Genomic DNA, 23,540 nt, shown 5'->3' with positions numbered 1-23,540 from the left:
GAACAGGCTCCCTCACAAGGTGGTGGCCTCTTTTTCCTTGGAAGTTTTAAAGCAGATGTTCGATGGTCAATATCCAGACACCAGTCAAGATCGATTAAGTGGTGTTTATTTAAAAGGCATAGCTTGTGGAAACATGCCCTTCACAGGCAGTGGAGAAATGTTACACTGAACACAGGAAAAACAGCATTCACTTCATACTTCACATGAAAGCAATGCATTGACTATTCAGCCTAGTCAGATTTTCACACAGCATAGCAACAGGGCAGCAGCTTTTTGCCTTATTCTCCTTGCCTTCACCAGCGCCCACTGCTTTATAAGCATTCCTCCGCTTCTATTGTAACTACTGCACAACTGGCTACTTTTAAATAATGGTGTGTGATCTCTCTCTCTATTTAGCCTACCTTTATCACTAAAGGGCTTTAAAACCACTTATGACACATAAAAACAGATAAAATCCAACACAGCATTAGAATTACCAAATAAAAATGAAAACTCACAAACAGCAAATGCAATACAGCGTTCAAATAACAATAAAGAATCAAACCAAAAATAATACCCAGGACCCAAGGCCCAGTGAAATAAAACAGGCTTTGTAGATGAATGAAAAGGCTGGGAGCCATACAAACCTCCAAAGTCATTCCAGAACCTGGTTGTCACCACTGTAAAGGCCCTGCCTCAAATCTTTATCAAACCTATACAGTGGCACCTCGGGTTACATACGCTTCAGTTTACACACTCCGCTAACCCAGAAATTGTGCTTCAGGTTAAGAACTTTGCTTCAGGATGAGAACAGAAATTGTGCTCCAGCGGCGTGGCAGCAGCAGGAGGCCCCATTAGCTAAAGTGGTGCTTCAGGTTAAGAACAGTTTCAGGTTAAGAACGGACCTCCGGAACGAATTAAGTACTTAACCTGAGGTACCACTGTACAGCTCTGATGGCAGTGAGACACAAAGAAAGGTGGGTAAGTTATAGGGCAGAGCGACACCTTTAGACTGCAAGGATGTTAATAGTATGGGGTTTTACAGCCCTAACAACCTTTTTTTCTGTATACAACCAACAAGTTGATTCTATTTATTTCCTGGAATTTATATACTGCTTTATGGTTTCGGGGTGGGGGGGGAAGTACCAAAACTTCAAAGTGGTTAATTTGCTCCCAGGGACAAAACTAGAATTATTGCAAAAAATTGAAATAATCTCATATGAACTATATAACGGGCACCCACAAGCAGCCTGCAGAAACTTACACTTCAAATTTATTTCCCCTTCAAAGTAAAGCTTGGTTGGGTCGGTGACTTTTGGCTGCCATTTCTCAACAATGATATCTTTTTGATACAAGCATTTAATTGCCAGAATTACTGGGTGGAATTTAACCTTGTGCTCTTCCTGTTTATCCATCTGCGCAAGCATTCCTGCCTGTCAGATGGAAGTCTCCCCTCCTCCCCCTCAGTACTATTCCAATTTCTCTCCAAAAAAACACACCCAAACCAATTTCAGTGGGGTGGAGGTGCACAGAGGGCTCAAGGAGGGAGGAGTTATTGCATAATGAAATATATAATGCATATTATTGTATAATAAAATAAAAGGGGGGGGGGGAGAGAAAGCCACACGGTGCAAGTGAAAGTCTTTGTGCAGGTCTTCTGCCAACAGAACCGATTAGGTGAATCCTGCCCATAGTTTTCTTAATCTTCACTTCTTTCATCACCACTCGGGTATGCCAATACGTTCTCCATTCAACCTGTAATCGAAAATCACATTTGATTTTCCAGTATTGAGAAAGGACAAGTTCTTGGTCAAGTTCTAGTTATTGCTAGAAATAAGTTCTAGTTATTGCGGGAAATAAGGCCCCAGGTGTTTCATCCTGAAACGCAAAATGCCTGGTTGTTCCATATACAAACTAAAAACCCATCTTTTAATATTCTTTTCTATAACATTTGCAGAAGGATAGTAAGCCTGCACAGCCTAAACAATGGTTTATTTTCCTATTTTAAGCACAAATTTGAATTGTCACTAAAGCTTTAGGCTCCAATCCTATGTATCAGCATTTGCCAACTGCTTTGGGGGGGGGGAGAGCCCTCCACTCTACTCGCATAATCGGACACAAATTTGCATATGACATACAACATATACAAATCTGTGTCTTCTTTTGCTACCAGAGGGCCTGATCTACTACATACATGTATTGGGCTGAGAAAATTGTATTGGCACTCCTGCATGTGCTCTTCTGGTATAGCACCTTAAACCGAAAGCTAGACAGACCGCCAGAAGTATTAAAACAAGGCCAGATTCTTTTAAGAATAACCCATCCTGCTGGAATATATGGCTCAGGGGTAAGAGTAACACCTAGACCCAATCCCCTAGAGGCCACACTCTGACATGACAGATTTCCCCTACAAGAAATCCCAGATTCTGGTAGAATTGCAATTTCCTTAAGTGCCCAATCATTATGAGGCACGATTTCAAAATGGCTGCCGGAAATAACTCACCATAGTCCCTGCCGTCTTCTCCTTCCATGTTGCAGTGCATTTCTGAACTGATCCTTGCCAGAGGCTCCCAGGACGTCATAGCTGACATGCAGTCTGGTCAGTGACTGGTTTGTAGTCAGGGCAGCGCAGAGGTTCTCACAAGCAGCAGGTGTCTTGCCGCACCCATGCAGCCTACACAATGTAAGGACAAATCCCCAGTGACACCCTTCATTCTCACTGTCGTGGCTTCAAAATGCCTGGCACTAAATAACTGAATAAATAATCCAAGACCTGAAGCGCAGGGAGATTCTCTCACAGCAACTATCTTCCTCAGGACCAGGCAGCTTCTGTTAGAATCTCCACAACCCTCACCAGCCTCTCATGCTTTTAATGAAGGGCATATGAGTTGTCCTGCCATTATGACAGGATTCAAATGAGTTGTCCTGCCATTATGACAGGATTCAAAAGATCTAACCATGTATGTGATCACTTCCCTTCAGCTGCTCAGATTATCTACTGCAGGCTTAGCCAAGGGCCACATTCCATTATGGACAACTTTCTGAGGGCCACAATCAGTGGTGGGCAGGGCTAGATGTAAATATGGACAGAGCAATGGATGTGAATCTTACTTTTGCATATAGTGGGCTACATTCCACTGATGCCAAAGCCAGTAGTTTACTTACACACACACACACACACACACACACACACACACACTTCTCCATTCTCCTTCCAAGGAAGGAAGAGGTGTTTCACTGTTCAAGGACACATTCCAACTGGCAAAAGTACTCAAAGGGAGTATGGCCTGGGAAAGAGTATGGCCTGATCTGGAGAGAGTCCCAAAAGCCAAATGACTGGAGAGTCTCATTCAGTCCTTGGGACTGCGGTTGCCCAACCCTGATGTACGACTTCTCCTGAAAAACCACACATGGCAGCCTTCTCCCCATAGCATGAATAAGAGGCAAGGGGATTGGTTTTTAAACTTGCATGTGAGGCACAAGGAGCGATCGATTGTCACAGCCATGTGGTCAAGCCACTGGGCAATACCTTCACTCTCTGCTTTGCACAGGATGTTGGGGAAGCCTTTCCTCTGGAATTCACAGAAGACCTACTTTAAATATTATCTGCAATTACCTCCAAGCAGAAACTAGGTAAGGCAGGCTGTCTGTGCTGGGCAGAGTGACAAACTGGGGCACATGTGTGTTTGTTTTCTTAATATGAAAAATCCACACACAGTAACACAACTATTTTTAAAATGCAGTTGATACTGAGTCCTCATTTTTAACAACCGTTGCAGCACCCTGACAAATGAAAACAAGCATAGATTAAAGAAAGTGTTGTGCTTCTGCAAAGGAGCTGGTGACCTACTCTAGAATCTCCAGTTTACAGTCTGGGTGTTTCAGCCCCTCGCAGAGCAGCTCCACTCCCTTGTCTTCGATTTCATTCCAAGCCAGATCCAGTTCTATCAGTGCCTGGCTCTCCCTGAGGACTTCAGCAAGATCCCCGCCACAAGCCTGTGTAAAAGAGCAGTGGGACAACCTGCATGGAACAGTAATAAGAGTTATCAGGATGGAGGAGTTATAAACATGACATCAAGAACAACAGTGACCTGTCAGACTCAAACAATTTGAGAAGCTTCAACTAAAATGGGTTCCCTTTGGTCACCCACAGTTTAAAACTAAGTAAAAAGGGGAAACATTTTTGACATTCATACTGGCGGCTCATGAATGGTGTGATCTATTTGCACCCAAAGGCCTTAGGTGGGTGCTCAGAGATCACATGGTCATGAGTGTGGCGGGTGGTGGGTTTGGCTGGAACCGGGCAGATTCACTGACATACAAACACACTCAATAGGTATCCTGATGGCTAATCAGTTGGGCATTAGCGAAAGGTTGTCAGCAGTGATGGATTCCCAAATAGGCAGAGAAGGCACCAACCTTTTAGGGGGCCTGCAACAACGGTTCAAAATAATATTGATTTCGTTTTGAAAGAAAATTCCAAAAACATATTAGGAGATAATTTGTGAGGGAGGCCCCAAGATTTTGAATATCTAGGGGCCTCCACAGGGTTTAATCTGGCACAGGTTGCCAGGGCTAACCTAGAGAGCAGCCAAGGGGTCACACAGGCCTATCATAGAATCTCTCAACTAAAGAATCCATGACTTATGGCCATCCAACCTCTGCTTAAAAACCTCCAAGGAAGGAAAGTCCACCTGTACTTCAGAGGGTTAAATAGGTAACACAAGTCCCACCTCCTGCCCCACAAGTTTGGCAATCTTTAGAACAAGTATTTCGCTTTTGGGAAGCAATATTCCAATATTAGAGGTTACCGCCCACACACTTCTGCTGCCCTTTCTGCTTGTGTGATGGCATCTCAGTAAAACCACTTCTTGCTGTTTTCCCCAGAGGCAGAGGACAAGGAGTCATACTCAAATTCACAGTCAAGAGCTTTATTGCTTGACTGGTTGCACAAGCATTTCTGTTATTCTTATTATAAACTATTTACATTCCTTCTTTATCTCTCCAGCATGGTATAATCTCAGTCCAGTAATTAACAATCCTGATACAGCAAAACTCACAGTATCAGCAGCATACATTGTTTTCCTTCCAACCTTGTTAGCGTGCGTACTGACTGTGTGTGCGTTTTCCTCGCGAGGAAATTGCAGCCTGCAACTTCCTCCCTTTATTTGCACCTCCAGCTGACACCGATCAAACCTAGAGTGCCACTCCTACACACTAAAGAAAGTTCTGGAGCCCTCTTTAAAGCTTCTAGGAACTTTTATCTGTTTCTTAAAGAATGTTTTCCTAACATCCAATTGGTTTTCCTAACATTCATTTCCTGTTGCTGGACTGCCATTTCCAGATTCCAGACTTGTGGATTTAACATAACCCATATTTGCCTGGCTTTGAGCTTTGGTCAGTTTAACATACACTCAATAAGATCATACGAGCTACTCAGAGCGGCCATCTGTCAAGATTCTTTCTTCTACTGTATTTTTAATATTTTGTTGGAAGCCGCCCAGAGTGGCTGGGGAAACCCAGCCACATGGGAGGGATATAAATAATAAATAATCTTTATAAATGATTATTTTTACTCACTTGGATGTATAATCAGTCTTACTTGCAAATAGTGTAAAAAGAAATCAAGAATATCTATATAGATTTGCTGTTGAACGTATGACATGTGCCCCAACAGCAATGAGAGGAGCATTAATTTCCCATTAGCTTAACTCCTGATAGTCTTTGTCTGCCAATAGGTAACACCATAATCACTCCATTTTGCATGACAAAAATGCTGCATTTGTTACATATTACACTGCATTGCATATTTTCACATGCTCACACAAATACTCACCTCAAACTCTGCAGCTTGCAGTCTGGATGTTTTAGCCCTTCACATAGTAGCTTCACCCCTGAATCACCTAATGCATTCCAAGTTAAATCTAATTTTCTTAAGGTCTGGTTGGTAATGAGAGCAGAAGACAGAGCCTTGCAACAATCTGCTGTCAGACAGCAAGCAAACAACCTAAATCAAACAGAAGGAAATGGCTATGAAGAGAAGTAGTAATATGATTCTTTGGTAAAAAAACCCATTTTCCAATTATGATATAATCACTTCTGAAGTTCCCTAATGCTGAATCCTTCGAGCCAATTTACGTACCAGCAGATAATGTCTGTAAACTATGATATCATTTGTTAAATACTGTCTAACTTTTTTGCAACTATTGTGCTGGAATATTAGCTCTACATTTCTGAGAATCTGGAGCCTGTCTTAGTTTAGCAAGATTACTTTTTAAATGTGTTTGGAGATGCCCCATACATATTTCAGGGTACCTACAGCTGTTTTATTTATTAAAGGAGATTATAATTCTCTGAATGATTAGGTAGTTGCTGCTGTTGAGACAGAGGAAGGTTCAGGGGTATCTGTTACAAGTCTTCAATCCCACTATTATTCTTTCAGCTCTTTCATAAACTAAAAAGTCCCAAATATGGCAACTCTCCTTCACAGAGTTGTTCCAGCCACTTGGTTATTTTGTCCTCCTCTGCACCCGCTCCAGCTCTGCAAGATCCGTTTTGAGGTATGGCAACCAGAACTATATATAGTGTTTCAAGTGTGATTGCAGCAGAAATCTGTATAAAGGAATTAAGATTCCGACAGTCATATTTTCAACCCCCTTCCTAATGATCTCCAGCACAGAATTCACCTTTTTTACAGGTGCTGCACAATGAGTCAACAAACTTCATCAAGCTATCCATCACGGCCTCAAGATCTTTTTGGTGGTAGAAAAAAATCTAGCAAACATCTCCATGTCCTTCTCTCTGTTACACTTTTGATAACCCTTTTCTTGGCAACGTATCCCACATTACATAGAAACCTACACGGAAAAAAACCCCTGTAGAACGGAAGTATAATTGTAGATACTCTTTTTATCATTATTGGAAGAAGCCCTTCGCAGAATGCATTTCAAGAGGCAGATTTCATACTTACGACAAAACCTCAAGCTTGCAGTTTGGGTGTTTCAAGCCCTCACACAGCAGCCTCACTTCTGAATCTCCCAGTTTATTATCTCGTAAATCTACTTGTTTCAGCATCTGGTTTGCGGCAAGGACAGAAGACAGATCTCCACAACTTGTGATGCTGCACTTAATCAACCTGCAGGGCGGAAACATAGCTCGTTCCAGCAGCACACACCATATATGGTAAAGATGGAAGGATGAAACATGGAGTGGCTCTGGACCAGACTCAAACTACCTGCGACAGGAAGATGTTTGGCTAATGGTGGCCACATGCATCTCCCTGATGTAGCTTGGGGAAACACGTGGCATGTTGTCATGGCGTCAGTGTTCCACTGTCTCCTACATGCAGCAAGAAGTAAAGCATGAGGAGTGGGAGCTCACACTAGGATGGTACATTTTTTCAACCAGGGAGACATATGGGGAGCAGGTCAGCAGCACCTACATCTCTCTCCATGTCATGGGTTTCCAAGGGCAAGGTGGGAATGGGTTTAATATGGCAAGGGTTTCAATTATTTGGTGATGTTGCTTTGGATTGGAGAGGGTCTGGAGAGGACATGATTGACCAAGAAACAGGTGTTTTCTCAGTGGGATGGAAGTGAGAGGTCAGACTGGGTTGGAATAGGGACAGCAGACAAAGGCCAAGGACTTCATAATTTCTGAACTTAAAAATGGAAAGCATAACAACAAAAGAGGTTTAAAGACTGTCTCAAGGCAAATCTTTAAAAAAGTAGTATAGGTAAAGGTACCCCTGCCCGTACGGGCCAGTCGTGTCCGACTCTAGGGTTGTGCGCTCATCTCACTCTATAGGCCGGGAGCCAGCGCAGTCCGCAGACACTTCCGGGTCACATGGCCAGCGTGACGAAGCTGCTCTGGCGAGCCAGCACCAGCACAGCACACGGAAACACTGTTTACCTTCCCGCTATAAAGCGGTACCTATTTATCTACTTGCACTTAGGGGTGCTTTCGAACTGCTAGGTGGGCAGGAGCTGGGACCGAAAGACGGGAGCTCACCCCGCTGCGGGGTTTTGAACCGCCGACCATACGATCGGCAAGTCCTAGGCACTGAGGTTTTACCCACAGTGCCACCCGCGTCCCTAAAAAAGTAGTATAAACACCAACAATTGGGAAACACTTGCCTGCGAGCACTCCAGTTGGAGAACACCCTTTACCAAAGGTGTCATGGGCTTTGAAGACACTCAAACTCAGGACGTAAGGGGAAAATGTGCTAAGAGGAAGGCACGCTTGGAAAATCCACACTGTGATCAACTCCCGCCTGGAAACCAATGTCCCCACTGTGGAAGGACGTGTGGATCCAGAATTGGCTTCCACAATCACTTACAGACTCATTGTTAAAACCGTGTTTATGGAAGACAATCTTCCTCGGCTACGAGTGATCGCCAAAGAAGAACTGGACATATTCAGTCTGACACACGCAGAGAAAAGGAAAATAATCAGAACACCTTATTTGAAATCCTAGAAAAAGTTAGAAACGGCATTAACACGAATAGTATTCGCTAAAAAATGCAGCGGTTATCTTAATGATTAATATACTAACTGAAATGTAATTAGAAATTGATAAAAAAATGAACCACAGCAATATAAGAACTGGACAAAAAACACTGATCAAGGAATGCGGGGAAACACTTTGCTTAAATTGTATAAATTTGGAATTAATTGGAACTATTTTGATATTAATTGGTATCTGTATAATTGGCAAAACTGTGGTAATATTAGACTTCCGGGTTAGCGCCATCGGCTAATGGCGGATTCCCTCCGAGCTCCGGAGGGAATCGGCTCCGCAGGATCCGGGTCTTGCCGCTGCGGCGACGCGGGGACCCTCAGAAATCACAGGCGCTGAAGCCTGTGAACTTGGTGACTTGGCGGGCACCATTTGCGCCCCCCCGACCCGCGAAGGAGCCTTTTTAAAGGCTTCAGAACGGGGGACGGGGTGAGCGGCGCGGTGCTGAGAGTCGACTGCTTCTCCTGCGGAGTGAAGCCGCATGCCATGGTCGGAGAGCGCTGACTTCTTCTTGTGAACAATTGGACTCTAAAAGCAACAACCCGTGAGTAATACGGAAATTGGATTTGTAAAGAAAAATTTTTTTTTGAATTAGGCACGATCGGGGAAGGCGCAAACAGGAAGTCCGTCTCCCCGTCTTATAAATAATCTAAAGCAAGGACTAGCTAACTAAGGTCGAGAGAATTTCTTCTTTATTGGGTAAAATACATTAATTTCACGATTTGGCAGTATAAGTAATTTCACTGGAGGATAAGAGCTAATTTTGAGAGCTGAAGTGCCACCCCCCCGGACCCGGGAGTGATCCACGAGAGAGCCTGTTGATGAGATATAGAAGAGTTTGACAGCTTTCAAATTAGCTGTCAAGAAGGAAAAAGAGAACTTTGTTTCTGCTCTCTCTGCTGGATATATTTGCTACAATTTGGTTATATTTTGTTGAAAACAAGGAAGAACTGATACAAACTAACTTGATTTTTGGATTTGAACTGGAAGGAAGATAAAATAACCAAAATCCCTCTAGAGGGGATTTTGGGACATTACAAGAATGGCTGAAGGAGGAAAAATTCAAGCTAAATTGGACAGAGTGTTTCTTCTCTTGGGAAAGTTACAAGGCCAAATTGATGTTTTGGCTACAAATGTTGCAATTCTGGACTTAACAGTAAACAAATCCATTGAATTTGATAAGGACTTGACTCATGAAGTCCATGCAGCTGGACAAGAAGAGAAACTTGAAAGATTTGAGAGTGTGGAGAAAGAGATATATGTTGTTTCTGAGGAAAAGGAAGGAGGAGATGTAATGTTGCAGACGATGAAGGAGAGCCAGAGACCTGACATGATTGCTACAAAGGAAAATAAGTACTGGATGATGAAAATCTGTTTTGAATTGAAGATTGAAGAATGGAGAGATCTCCTTATGTGGAGATCTGAAGACCTATGGATTACAAATTTGATTAAGGTGAAAGTTGGAGCTTTTGGGACATTTGGACTTAAAAGGAGTAAGAAACAAGATTCAGGCTCCACTTTTAAGTATGGAGGTCTTGCTGGAAGAAATATGGACCCTATCGGGACAGAGCTTCTCCGAGATCTGGTGTTTAATATTAAGGACTACCAAAAAAACCGGCAGAGAGGAATTGAGAGAGAATTAAGAGCCTCGGACGTGAGGTCTCCAGGCTGATAGTAGACTAAGACTGATGGACATTTGTTGGGGATTGAAACCGGGAAAGGGTGGGGTGGGGTTTGGGAATCCAAAGGGTGCAGAATAATAATCTGTTTTTTTATTTTGTTTTGTTATTAGTATGAAAATTGGGGAATTCGTGGAAGGGAATTTGGGTCGACTTTAGAAAAAAGTTTTAAGAATGAGCACTGATGTTTAAATACTGATGTTTATAAGTTAAAATTGGTTTTTTAAAAAAAATGAATTAAATATAAAAAGGTCAAAAATTGGGGACAAGAACTTGTTGAATTAACAATTTGAATTGGAATATAAGAAGGGGAGGTGTGGGGAAGTCAGGGAAATATGTTATTGAAAATAAGGATTGTAAACTTTATGTGTTTTTAACTTTTTTGTTTTTTCTTTTTGGATTTTTTAATGTATATAAAAAAAACTGTGGTAATATTGGGTAAATATTGGAAAATGAATACAAATTCATATTTTTAAAAAATAATCCAAGTGTGCCCACTGCCTCCCCCCCTCAAAGTTGAAAACTCCTGCATGAAGCATTCAGCTGAGTGAACTGCACCAGTCATACTTACTGTAGGTTCTCTAATTTACAAGCTGGATCCTTTAGTCCCATACACAGCAACATCATTCCTATGTTCCACACTTTATTGAAACGCAGATCTAACTCTCTCAGCGTCTGGCTTGTACGCAGAACTTTGGCGAAACCCCAACAAGCAGTTCCTGAGAAAGAACAGTTGGATAACCTGCAGAGGACAGCAAAAGAAAAAACAAGAATACTCCTGGATGAGTTGTGAATAGAATTTCAAGAACAATCATAGATTGGAAGGGACCAGACGTCCAACCCCCTGCAATGCAGGAAACACTGAACATGATTTTTTAAAAAGCAAGCAAAATAAGTTAAGGGTTTTGCACAATGGGTCAGAAAGGACAGTGGGGTGGCTTTCTGGTTGCCAAATTCCCAGGTCCAAATGAGCCCAGTGCTGGTCTGCCATGAGAATGGCCCCTTACACCCCTTGGTGTGTATTTTATTTTGTTGAGTTTTTACTCCCTCAACAGTTTACATTATTAGGGCAGCCTTAAAAACTTAACATTTGTTTCTTTGCCAACATTTCTCATTTCCCCAAACATTCTCCAAAAAGTCACATGAACAAGAGAAAGGGAAGTTTTGTAGGCAGAAACAAATAAAAATTCAAATAAACACACATTTAGTTAATTCTCTTTTTTAATGTTAAATAAGGACTAGCAGATCCAAACCATGTGAGAATAAGGAACTTAAAGTGAGCTTTATATAGGGAACAAGCTGACTACTGGCAAGGTAGTTAGGCTTTGAAAGGGTTGTCAATAAAACAGTGTATGTGACTGCAAAAATCTGGTTGGTTTTCCAGGTGCACAATTATTTCATTGTTGTTCTGCCTGTTAACACTCACACAAGCTTCTGCAGCCTGCAGTTAGGATGTTTTAAACCTTCACTAAGTTGGCGGATTCCAAAATTTCCTAGTGCATTGTCTGATAAATCCAGATCTGTCAGGGTCTGCTTGGTACAGAGCACAGAGGACAGGTCCTCACAACATGCTCCTGTCAGTCCACAGCTATATAACCTACAGCAAACAGAAATACAAGCATGAAAATAAAACATGTTTATGCATCTGTCCCCATCTTTTCCTTTCCCCATTGCCATCTCCTAAGATATTCTGGTTGCCTTGGTGCTGGCAAAGTGCCAATGGAATGCCTCAGAGGGGAAAGCTGTATGTACATATGACTACATCCCACATTTCCACACCTTCCATCACAACAACAAAAGTTGGCTAACAAAGTTGTCATGTTCCTTTCTGACCCACTCCTCCACAAATACTGTTTCATCTGCATCTCTGATGTCAAGAGAATCTGGGCGATATCTGTTTTTCAACATTGTAATATACCACCAACTAACCATCAGTGATATATCATGATATCTGAAATACTACCGTGTTGTAGCAAAAGGAGCAGATACGCAGGGAAGCTGAAATCTTAATAAGCACTGACTCACATCACTTTCTGTATCTGGCAGTTTGGGTGCTTTAGTCCCTCAGCTAGCAGCTTCAGTCCTGAATCTCCGACTTTATTTCTTCCCAGCTCCAGCTCCAACAGTGTTGAGTTAACAGAGAGAAGAGATGCGAGGAAACCACAAGGAACAAGCTGTTTCCTAAAAAACTTCAACCTGTGGAGGACAATTGGATGAAAATCTGTATATAGGAAATGATTCAGCATATACAACAAAACAAAACAAAAACAATGCTAGCATTGTATTTCCTTCCAGCCACAAAATGTCCATGTTCTCTACAATGCAACCTTTAAACATCACCTCCAATACATAGCGTTTATTGGAAGGAGACATGAGAACTGTGGGTGGTAGCAAGCCTGCCAAGTCTGTCCCCCTAAATTCACTGAACCCTCCTCCCCGGAATGAACATCCTGGGGCACAGTTACCAAAAAGCAGCAGTAGTGCAGGACTGCCCTGATCAGGCAAAAAGCCTTGGTGGGCACGATATTGCCTGATTCTGGTGCTCAGTATTAGGATTGAGAGCTAGAGAGGAGCCACTGAGGATGCTTCTGTTGGTTTCTTTTCCATGCTTTGAGAGCTGCCTTTTGCTGACTGAAGAAACTGAGGACAGTGCAGAGGAACACCCACTTGGGTCCATCACACCCAGGATCAAGATCAATATTTTGCCCTTGCAAAAGGACTCTAACGAAGTTAAACGCAAACAGCTTCTTACTTCACATGCCTTAAGTTACTTTTTGGAGACTTCAGTGCTTTGAAGATGGCTGGGTTTTGATACTGTTCACTAAGAGATGAAAGAAAATGTCCTTGTTAAGAAAAGGTTCGTCATATTCTTTTATTTTTATGAAGAGAATATTGTGGTGGTTTTCAAGCCTGTACTTTAATCATGACACACACATCAAATACCACTGTTGCACAACCTGTCCCACTATCAGTATCATGGTGCGAGTTGATCCATGGGGTCAGGCCACCTCCTCCCCCCCAAAAAAGGAGGACTTACCAACAGGATTCGAGCTTCCCAAACAAAGGTTCTTCAGGTTTCCCAAAAATACCACAAGTCAGTCGATTCAAAAAATTGTACATAGTCCAGCTATTGCACTCTGGGTCTCTTCTAAGTCTCTGGATCTGGGCCCATAACCTATTGAGATTATTATATTATTATCCAGTGGAAGTCACTGGATGAGCAAAAACTGACTCTTGTATTGAAATAAAAATTATCCAGTCCAAAAATATGGTTGAAAAAGCTTTACTCACAGAACAGTGGTGTGCAGTCAGTGGACATGGGAGACTGAGCTGGACCCCTACATGTTCCTGGTAAATTAGAGTATTAAAATATTAAAGTCTGGTGTCTCCTTCCCAAAGCTTGGGAAGCTTCTGCCCGGCTTAGGGAAGGAGGTGTGATGCTCATGTGCCCCACCCTCTCAGGATGGCGCCTTTGGCCCTAACTGTATCCCTACAAAAAATTGCACTATCACAGAACTCAGCTCTCAACTTCAAACAATAAAATTTACATTCACTCAGTTGCATAACTCTTGCACTGGTTCCAGCATAAGGCACGATAACTTAGATTACAAATATCTGGTCCCGACCAGAGATGAATGGCTGATAAAGATGATGGACGACACTGAAATGGTGAAAATGACCGGGAAAATCAGAAACCAGGAAGAGAGGAACTTCAATATGGAATGGGAAAAATTTACAATGTACTTAAGAGAACACTGTAAACAACTAAAAACTTTGGCAGGATTTGAGTAACGCTTGTAATGTAATGAAAACTAAGGTAAAAATGGACTGTAAGAAAAAAAGAGAAAATATGTGAGGCAGTTGAAAAATATTGAAAATGGTAACCATGGAAGGGTGGAGGGGAGTCTAAGGATTCAGGGATTCCTAAATGCTGAAGGTGATGTTTAATGTTTGAATTTAAATATGCAATATAAAACTCAATAAAAAAAATTATACAGAAACAAGTATCTTGCATTTTGAGCTAAAATCAAAGCTCTTCTCCATTGCAACCTCTTTTTGCTGGAGATGAAGATTAACATATCCATTCTTTTCAGTAGCTCAGAAGAGGCACTACTCAACATCCCTTATTTAAATCATACATACCCGTCTGAATGTGGTTCTGAATTAGTAAGTTTTTCCTCTTCTTCCTCCTCCTCTTTTTCTAATATTTCTTCGGTAAAATCATAATATCTCATAAATAACATTTCCGCCACGTGAAGGACCTCCAAAGCAGAGCAGTGCTCCAAGCAATATGCCTGGGCCATCACTCTCGTCTTAGTCAGGTATCTTCCGTGTACGGTAACTTCAGTCACGTGATCCAATGCACTTTCCACAAAATTTTCCTCTTGGTTCTCATACAAGCATTCAAGCCATCGGTGCTTATGCCTCTCACGAACATCCATCTTTGTTTCTGTGGTGTTTTTCACCCATTCTAATAAGACTTCTTTAATCTTAGGTGAATATTTCCATCCGAACCTCTCTTTCATGTCCTTCATTCCCTTTCCTTCATTTACGAGGCCAAAGAGGAAGCGCACCGTTACTTCTAAATCAGGTCTGGAAACTGCATAGCTTTCTAATAATCTGACCACATCTTGATTAGGATTTTCAGAACTCAGCCCTTCTCCTTCTTCCAGTAAGTAAGATAAGGCTGCAAAAAACTCCTGGAAGCTTAAGTGAATGAAGCTGTAGGCACGTTCACATTCAATGTTCCTTCTGAAAATGCTCTTGCTCAGAAAGAGGGGGAGGGAGTCTTCCTGATCTAAGCTGAGCTCTTTGATTTCTTCCTCCCAGAACAGTATTTTTCGTTTCCAGATTCCATCTGCAGCCAGAGAACACAAACTTTTCAAGTTCTTTCTAATATGTTCCTTTGATGGGCTGTTGTGGTGCAGCTTTAGCAAGCTGGAAAGGTAAAGCACATAGGTGGCAGTGAGCGTGTTGGATGTTTGCCAAAGATCCTCACTGTTTTCCATCTGTTGTACCAACACCATGCAGATGATGCAGCACACAAGGGGAACCGAGCACATGGTGAAGAGGGTCTCGTTCTGCTTTACAAGACTGAAAGCTTGAGTTGCTCGGTCTTTATTCTCAAAGAATTTGTGGAAATATTTCTCTCTGTCCTCTTTTGAAAATCCCAGGATCTTGAAATGGCGACGTAATTCCCCTGAGCACTCATGGAGATACCCCAGGGCTGTTGGTCTTGCTGTTATTATCAAGTAGGATTCAGGAAGGAGTTTTTTCTTAAGTAAGCTGCCCAGGAGGACCTCCACAGGCCCCTTCTGCCAGGGATCAGTCCAAAAGGGGTCTGGTTGAAGGGAGCATCTTAATTCATCAAACCCATCAATTACAAACAGCAGTTTCTTCGGATTCTCCAGCATCTTCTTAATTTCATCCTGTCGGGGCCACTGTTTTAAAATGATTTCTGCAATACTACTATCCTCATTACAGAGGTTCATCTCTCCACAATTAATGTAGAAAACATAATCAAACATGGCCTGATAAAGTCTTCCACAGGCCCAGTCAAACATGATTTTTCTTGCCGTTGTTGTTTTCCCGATCCCTGCAGCTCCCTGCAGTACAACGATTTGTGGAACCAGTCCATTTCTATCAGGATTAAATAGCTTTTCAGTGGTATACTCTGTTTGAAGGCTACAATAGTCCATGTAAGTGTCTCGAAAATATACCCATCCTAAAGCCATGATTTCATGTTCTTCCTTCTGCTTTCTGGGACTCTCAATATCAAAGGTTAGCTTTGAATACTGGCAGCTTCGAAGCAGATTTTCACCAAGAGAAGGATGGACTTTCATTGACTGAAATTTGCCCTTTATGTAGTTTCTGTAGGTTAACCTAGAACCTAAGAAAAGGACATGTGCTAGCAGAAGTATTGAGAAAGCACCAAATATTTTTTGTTAGGAATTCCATCTCTTGTCTTGAAATGAGAAAGCTCAGTAAATATAAAAAGCTGTTTTAGCCTGTACATGAACTACACAGACATATATAATCCCATCCCAATCAAACATGGAGATGTAAAATGCTGTGGCTCCACTGTTCATGGGGACAGACTACTGCTAGAATGTAACTCCAGTGCTTAAAAGCTTGCACTGACTGCCCACATGATACTGAGCCAAGTTTAAACTTCTTGTATTAACTTACAAGACCCTTAACAACTTGAGTCCAAGGTACCTTAAGGGCTGCCCAAGTCCTTATACCCCTGCCTGATAATGGAGTTCTTCAGGCGAGTCCCCGTTAGCAGTTCCACCAGGATCTGATGCATTTGCTTACTGGAGATCTCCTTAATAATAATAATAATAATAATTTTTATTTATACCCCGCCCTCCCCAGCCAAGGCCAGGCTCAGAGCGGCTTACAAGCAATAATAAAAACAAGTTGAATGATTACAACTTAAAACAAAATTAAAATACATTAAAATATTGAAATATTGAAATATTAAAATTTAGCCTCATCGCAGGAGGAGAAGGAAAGGAAAAAAGAAAGGGAGGGAGGGAATCAAATTGGCTCCAAGCCAAAGGCCAGGCGGAACAACTCTGTCTTACAGGCCCTGCGGAAAGAAATCAGATCCTGCAAGGCCCCGGTCTCATGAGGCAGAGCGTTCCACCAGGCCGGAGCCAGAGTTGAAAAGGCCCTGGCTCTGGTTGAAGCCAATCTAACTTCCTTAGGGCCCGGGACCACTAGGGTGTTGCTATTTATGGACCTTGAGGCTCTCCGTGGGGCATACTGGGAGAGGCGGTCCCATAGGTACGAGGTTCCTAGGCCGTGAAGGGCTTTAAAGGTCAAAAGCAGCACCTTAAATCTGACCCTGTACTCTACCGGGAGCCAGTGCAGTTTGAAAAGCACTGGGTGAATATGCTCCCATGGCAGAGACCCCGTGAGGAGCCTCGCTGCAGCATTCTGCACCCTCTGGAGTTTCTGGGTCAGCTTCAAGGGCAGCCCCGCGTAGAGCGAATTACAGTAGTCAAGCCTGGAGATGACCGTCGCATGGATCACTGAGGCCAGGTCGGGGCGGGAAAGGTAAGGGACCAACTGCTTGATGCGGCGAAGGTGGAAAAATGTCGCCTTGGCTGTTGCTGTAACTTGCGCCTCCATGGAAAGGGAGGCGTCAAGGATTACACCCAAACTCTTAACGGAAGGCAATGGCACTAATTGGGCCCCCGCAAGAGAAGGGGGTTGGTCCCTCATCCCCATGCCACCCCAACCCAGCCATATGACCTCTGTCTTCAAAGGATTTAGTTTCAATCGGCTCCCATGAAACCATCCAGCCACAGCTTCCAAGCATCTGGTCAGTGTGTTCGGGGCCGAGTCGGTGTGGCCATACATCAGCAGATAGAGCTGAGTGTCATCAGCATATTGGTGACAGCCCAGCCCAAAGCTCCGGATAATCTGGGCAAGGGGGTGCATAAAGATGTTAAAAAGCATCGGGGAGAGAATTGCGCCCTGCGGCACTCCACACACCAAGTAATGGCACAACGACATTTCCCTCCCTAGTGCCACCCTCTGTCCCCGACCAGAGATAAAAGAGCACAGCCAGTTGCGGGCTATGCCCTGTATCCCCACGTCTGCGAGGCGGTGGTCCAGAAGATCATGATCGACCATGTCAAAGGCTGCTGACAAATCTAAAAGGATCAGCAGTCCTGACCCGCCTCGATCTAGTTGTCTACGGAGATCATCTGTTAGGGCAACCAGAGCCGTCTCGGTCCCAAAACCAGGACGGAAACCAGACTGAAATGGATCTAAAGCCGATAACATGAACAAGAAAAGAAAAGAAAAGAAAAGAAAAGAAAAGAAAAGAGAGAATCTCCAGCAATATGCTACGATTTCTTACCTTTCCGTGTTGCTTCTTTGAGATTTGCAGCAATGTCTTCCTTGCCAATATGTTCAAGGACACATATGCATACTTTTACTGCATTGGCCTCACCATAGAAGTCACACATGAGATAAATAACATCGGATCTATCAGCACTGTCCAGCTGAACTTTGGGGATTTTCCCCTTTCCATCATGGTCAATGTCTTGTAGCTTCCGTTTAAAAATGTTAAACTGGTCTTCAAGGACTTCTTCCAAGGCATCATAGAGGGTTTGGCTTAAGGTTTCATTCCTACCCATTGCTAGATCTGGGTGAGCCATTGTGGGTTTGCTTGTTAGAGGCTGGAGCGGAGCTTTGGAGATCTCATAAAAGGACTCTGTTCTCAGATCTGGGGCCACACAAAAAGATGAAAAGCTGTTACTTAGAGATTGTGAAAATCAAGCTAAAGAGATCATAGAGTTGGAAGGGATGATCTAGGCCAACCCCCTGCAATTCAGGTGTCCCTTATGGGGATCAAACCTGCAACCCTAGTGTTATCGGTACCATGCTCTAACCAACTGAACTATCACCATGGGCGTAGCCAGAGGGGCAGGGAGGGGCAACTGCCCCCGCTAAAATGATAAAATTCAGTAAAAATAATAATAATAATAATAATAATAATTTATTATTTATACCCCGCCCATCTGGCTGGGCCTCCCCAGCCACTCTGGGCGGCTTCCATAAAAACCAAAAATACAGTAAAATATCACACGTTAAAAACTTCCCTGAACAGGGCTGCCTTAAGATGTCTTCTGAATGTCAGGTAGTTGTTTATCTCTTTGACATCTGCTGGAAGGGCGTTCCACAGGGCGGGCGCCACTACCGAGAAGGCCCTCTGCCTGGTTCCCTGTAGCTTTGCTTCTCGCAATGAGGGAACCGCCAGAAGGCCCTCGGCGCTGGACCTCAGCGTCCGGGCAGAATGATGGGGGTGGAGACGCTCCTTCAGGTATACTGGACCGAGGCCGTTTAGGGCTTTAAAGGTCAGCACCAACACTTTGAATTGTGCTCAGAAACGTACTGGGAGCCAATGTAGGTCTTTCAAGACCGGTGTTATATGGTCTCGGCGGCCGCCCCCAGTCACCAGTCTAGCTGCTGCATTCTGGATTAGTTGTAGTTTCCGAGTCACCTTCAAAGGTAGCCCCACGTAGAGCGCATTGCAGTAGTCCAAGCGGGAGATAACCAGAGCATGCACCACTCTGGCGAGACAGTCCGCAGGCAGATAGGGTCTCAGCCTACGTACCAGATGGAGCTGGTAAACAGCTGCCCTGGACACAGATTTGACCTGTGCCTCCATGGACAGCTGTGAGTCCAAAATGACTCCCAGGCTGCGCACCTGGTCCTTCAGGGGCACAGTTACCCCATTCAGGACCAGGGAATCCTCCACACCTGCCCGCCTCCTGTCCCCCAAAAACAGTACTTCTGTCTTGTCAGGATTCAACCTCAATCTGTTAGCCGCCATCCATCCTCCAACCGCCTCCAGACACTCACACAGGACCTTCACCGCCCTCACTGGTTCTGATTTAAAAGAGAGGTAGAGCTGGGTATCATCCGCATACATAGCAAACTCAGATTCTGCCCCCAACAAAAGGCCTGTCCCCCCAAACAATAATCCTGGCTACACCCATGGCTATCCCCATGGAACAATCCAATAAATTACCTAGCATGTCCCCTTAACATAATTCTAGATTACTTCATTTTCATCTGCAGGGATCAGGCCTTGAAGATTGCTGAGAAGCTTCCATTAGAACAGAAATATCCATTAGTAAGGCCATTATGTTATTAACCAAGGCCAATAGGATTGACCATATTTCACCAGCGCCTAACAAATCTGCAGCGCTTACTCAAAATAAAAGCAATTACTGGACAAATTTAAAACATTTTGGTATTACTAAGCTTGGGCACAACAAGTTAAAATGTCTTCTTTCCTTAGGCTTCCAGTGGCATTTATTTGATTTGACTGACTATTGTGGGTTGGTTCTTATTTTAGTTGTGGAATTATTTGCAGTGACTCAGTCATGTTGTTATCCCTCTTGAAGACCTGCCTTGGGTAGAAAGAGAGGATGTAAATATTTAAATTAAATTAATTGTGATAAACTGAAACCTGTTATCTGGAAATTGGAAAGCAGGTTCTGAAATCTTTCTTAGTCATCAGTGTTAATGACACACACATTTCAGATGATGGCTAAAACAAAGTAATTATTATATCAACATGCCCTGAGCATGATGTGTAGAGTGTCTTCTCTGCAATACTCCTAAGTAAAGAAACACTGGCTGACTCTCCTCCTGCATACAGAAAGCAAGCATGTAAACAAGCCAGCACGTCTTAAACATGGGGCAATTTGGTTTTTATAAAACCATTTTATCCCACTCCCCCACCTCAGTTTTTTGACACATTCAAAGAAGATTAACAGAAATAAAAAGAACATGCATGTTTGTAAAAGAAAAAAAATCAATTAAGAGCAATAACTAAAACAAATGTGGGGATTTGTTTATTTTTTAAGGAGATTAGCAGGAAGTATTCTTCAACACTGTAACTGAGTCCTGGCATAGGTTTTGGAAGCAGGTTTTCCCACCTCACAAATTTCCCTTCAGACACATTATGAAAGAGAGAAATGACCCCAAAAGGATACAAAGCTTGCTTTGCACCTTTCTTACACCTTGTGTCAGTTGTGGTTTCTCCACAGCAGTCAGTAGTTCTTATCTGCTATACAGGATGATTATTTTATGAATCTGCCTTTAGCTCAGCAACAGCTGCAAGAAGAAGGGCGCTTTCAGGGCGTTAAGAAGGCTAAGAGAGCGTTATGAAGCGTTACCTGCCCAAAAAGAGGATATTCCCGCCCGAAGGAAAGTGGTGCTTCAATACGGCTTCGGCAGTTTAAACATGACAACTGAACGCATTGTGCCCCTGACACTGCCTATTATTTAAGTGCTTAATAAACACGCGCGCCTAATTCCGCACATCTTCATCTTTCCAAACCGCACAGCTTGCGTCCCGCTACATGCTCAGAAAAGCAACAAAAACCTTGCCCTGGGATATCACGTGATGCACTAATGACGCAACAGGTCTCTGAGAACACGCAGAGTGCCTTTCGCACATCGCAGCTTCCCCCTCAGATCCAGGAGGGGTGAGAATCGTGGCCCCTCTCGCCTCCACCCCACGCCCCTTTTTCCAGGCTGCGACGTGAGAAGGGAAGAGCCCAGACTCGGGAGATCTGAGCCGCGAGGCCGGTTCAGACGACAGCGGGGGAAAGGCCCAGCTGAGGGAAGGGCAGAAAAGCAGGCGCGGCCACTCGGGCGCATCTCACCCCTCGGCTTCCCGCTGCTCCAGCGCCCATCTCTCCTCGCAGTGCCGCCAGTGTTTTTTCTGGACTTTTTAAGGAGTCAGGCGCGTCACTTTCCCATAAACGCGAAAGGCACGCACAGCGCTGTTGACGCAGCAGGCAACGGCCTTGCCTCGCAGGTTGCTGCGCTCCAGATCCAGAGCCCCTCTTCGCCCAAACACTCGCCTGCCCTCCCTGAACTTGCCCACAGCGAGGCAGGAGTTTGCCCACCCACCTACCCACCCACCCGCAAAAAGAAAAAGAAACCCGGGATACTTAGCCTGAGGTCCTATATATAATAATTGTTGCCTCTCCCTAGGAGCTGTTCACAGACGGACTGTGATTTGCAGGATCTCAGTTGCTGCATGCATTTTTTTGTCTGAACTGGGTATTTGCAAACATGAATTGCCCCCTCTCACTGAAACACACACTCCCAAGTCAGGAAACTCAAGTGTTTCAGCTCTTTTTTGAGCTGCCCCATTTTAGGCTGCTCCCTTTAGGTGAAGAGTCACTATACTGTACTTCAAGGTTAAGAGTACCGCAACGCACTGCGGGGGGGGGGGTTCCCTTGCAGCTTGCCTGGAAGCTGTAGTTAGTGTAGAATGACTGCTGATAGGAGAGAGATCCTGCCACCAAATCATACCTCCGCTCAAAGACCTGCACTGGCTGCCAAGTTCAAGGTCTTACTATTCTATAGAAAGCTCTTTAAGAGCTTGAGACCAGTTTACCTTAGGGATTCCCCACCACATGTGCCTACCTGACCATTTTGCTGTGCAGACCTTGCACTTCTGCAATGACCATATGATGTTCACTCCACATCTGAAAGAAGTTGAGCTTTCAGTGTGGCAGCACCTCTGGGATTCCTTGCATTATACAGTATTAAAATTATGTTTAATGTAAATAAACAGCTGCATTTTTAGTTTGCATTGTAAAGAAAGCTTCTGTATTTTTCCATTAAGCATGGTGTTTTTTTCATACAAGGGTAGAACTAAATTACAATTTGAAGCTGTAATGAGTTGGCTGTAAAAGAGTTTTACCACTGTTTACATATGCAGCTAACAAAGAAGTATTGGCTCAGAGAAACACACAGAATAGCAGGCGGGCAGCTCTCTTGTTGGGTGTTGGCCAGCATGTAGCAGAAGAAAGAGAGTGAAGCAGTACTTTGATTTTTATCTGGAATAGTTATATTTTCTTCTGCAAAGATGTTTGGAAACATCACACTGGGACCAGTGGGCTATTAGAGTACGAGTTGTTTGTCCAAACCACATTTTTAGCAGCAATGATTGAAAAAGATACACAAATATACAGGAACCAAGTAAAAGAAGATGACGTTTTCTTTGTAATGACAGAATAACTGGGTCAGGCACAGGATTTTATGATTCTAGCAGAAATAGCAAACACAGAAGATAGAATGCTAACCCATCACTTACACCAGTTTCTGTGTCTTGCACTCTGGGTGTTTCACCCCCTCAGCTATCAGCCTCATTCCTGACTCTCTCTGCAGGTTAATTCCCAGGTCCAGCTCAGATAGTGATGGGTAGGTGGGAAGAACAGATGAGAGATGCCAACCACCAATAGCATGGAGCTAAGAATGACGCAACTTGAGGGGGACAAGCACATTTAGAGGCAAGGATAACAGCATGCATGGTCTATCAAAATGATCAAGGGACTTCAGCAACTCCTATGAAGAAAGGTTACAACATTTGGGGCTTTCTAGTTTAGAAAACAGGCAAGAAACCAGGGGCATAATAGAGGCGGGTTATGAATGGTGTAGAGCAGCGGTAGGCAACCTAAGGTCCAGGGGCCAGATCCGGCCCAATTGCCTCTACATCCGGTCTGGGAATCAGTGTGTTTTTACATGAGTAGAATGTGTGCTTTTATTTAAAATGCATCTCTGAGTTATTTGTGGGGCCCAGTGACTACTGTGCTCTTCTTCAGAGTAAGGGCAAAGAGAAGGTGTAACAAAGTAAAGTCATTACCACTGAATTCCTAACATACTGCTACAAGCTCTGTAAAATATAAATCCTTGATTATTATTTTAAAAAGTGAAAATACACGCAGCACACACACTTCATACGTCATCTTCAAATGCATATGGACTTTCTTCTTTAAAATGACTATGCTTTGGGAGTATGCCCTCAACTTTTC

General features: G+C 43.5%; 1 protein-coding gene across 2 annotated transcripts; it reads right to left on the bottom strand.

Annotated features, from left to right (window-relative positions):
• Positions 1-90: 90 nt before the first annotated feature.
• LOC128417481 (NACHT, LRR and PYD domains-containing protein 12-like) lies at positions 91-21,554 on the bottom strand. Of its 2 annotated transcripts, XM_053396181.1 has the most exons (13): positions 21,378-21,553; positions 18,053-18,421; positions 14,320-16,066; positions 13,214-13,351; positions 12,929-12,997; positions 12,202-12,372; positions 11,603-11,773; positions 10,748-10,918; positions 6,950-7,114; positions 5,816-5,986; positions 3,830-4,000; positions 2,483-2,653; positions 91-1,734 (listed from the first exon to the last, which is right to left on the bottom strand). In XM_053396181.1, exons 2-13 carry the CDS (start codon positions 18,351-18,353, stop codon positions 1,698-1,700), a joined length of 3,483 nt encoding a protein of 1,160 aa, XP_053252156.1. In that variant the 5' UTR covers positions 18,354-18,421; positions 21,378-21,553; the 3' UTR covers positions 91-1,697. The 2 variants fall into 2 exon arrangements, with proteins under 2 accessions (XP_053252156.1, XP_053252167.1); XM_053396192.1 differs by lacking the exon at positions 13,214-13,351 and having other exon boundaries at positions 21,378-21,554.
• Between the last annotated feature and the right edge of the window lie 1,986 nt (positions 21,555-23,540).

Source organism: Podarcis raffonei, chromosome 1 (assembly GCF_027172205.1).
Source record: "Podarcis raffonei isolate rPodRaf1 chromosome 1, rPodRaf1.pri, whole genome shotgun sequence".
NCBI lineage: Eukaryota > Metazoa > Chordata > Lepidosauria > Squamata > Lacertidae > Podarcis > Podarcis raffonei.
This window is presented reverse-complemented; position numbering and strand designations above follow the sequence as displayed.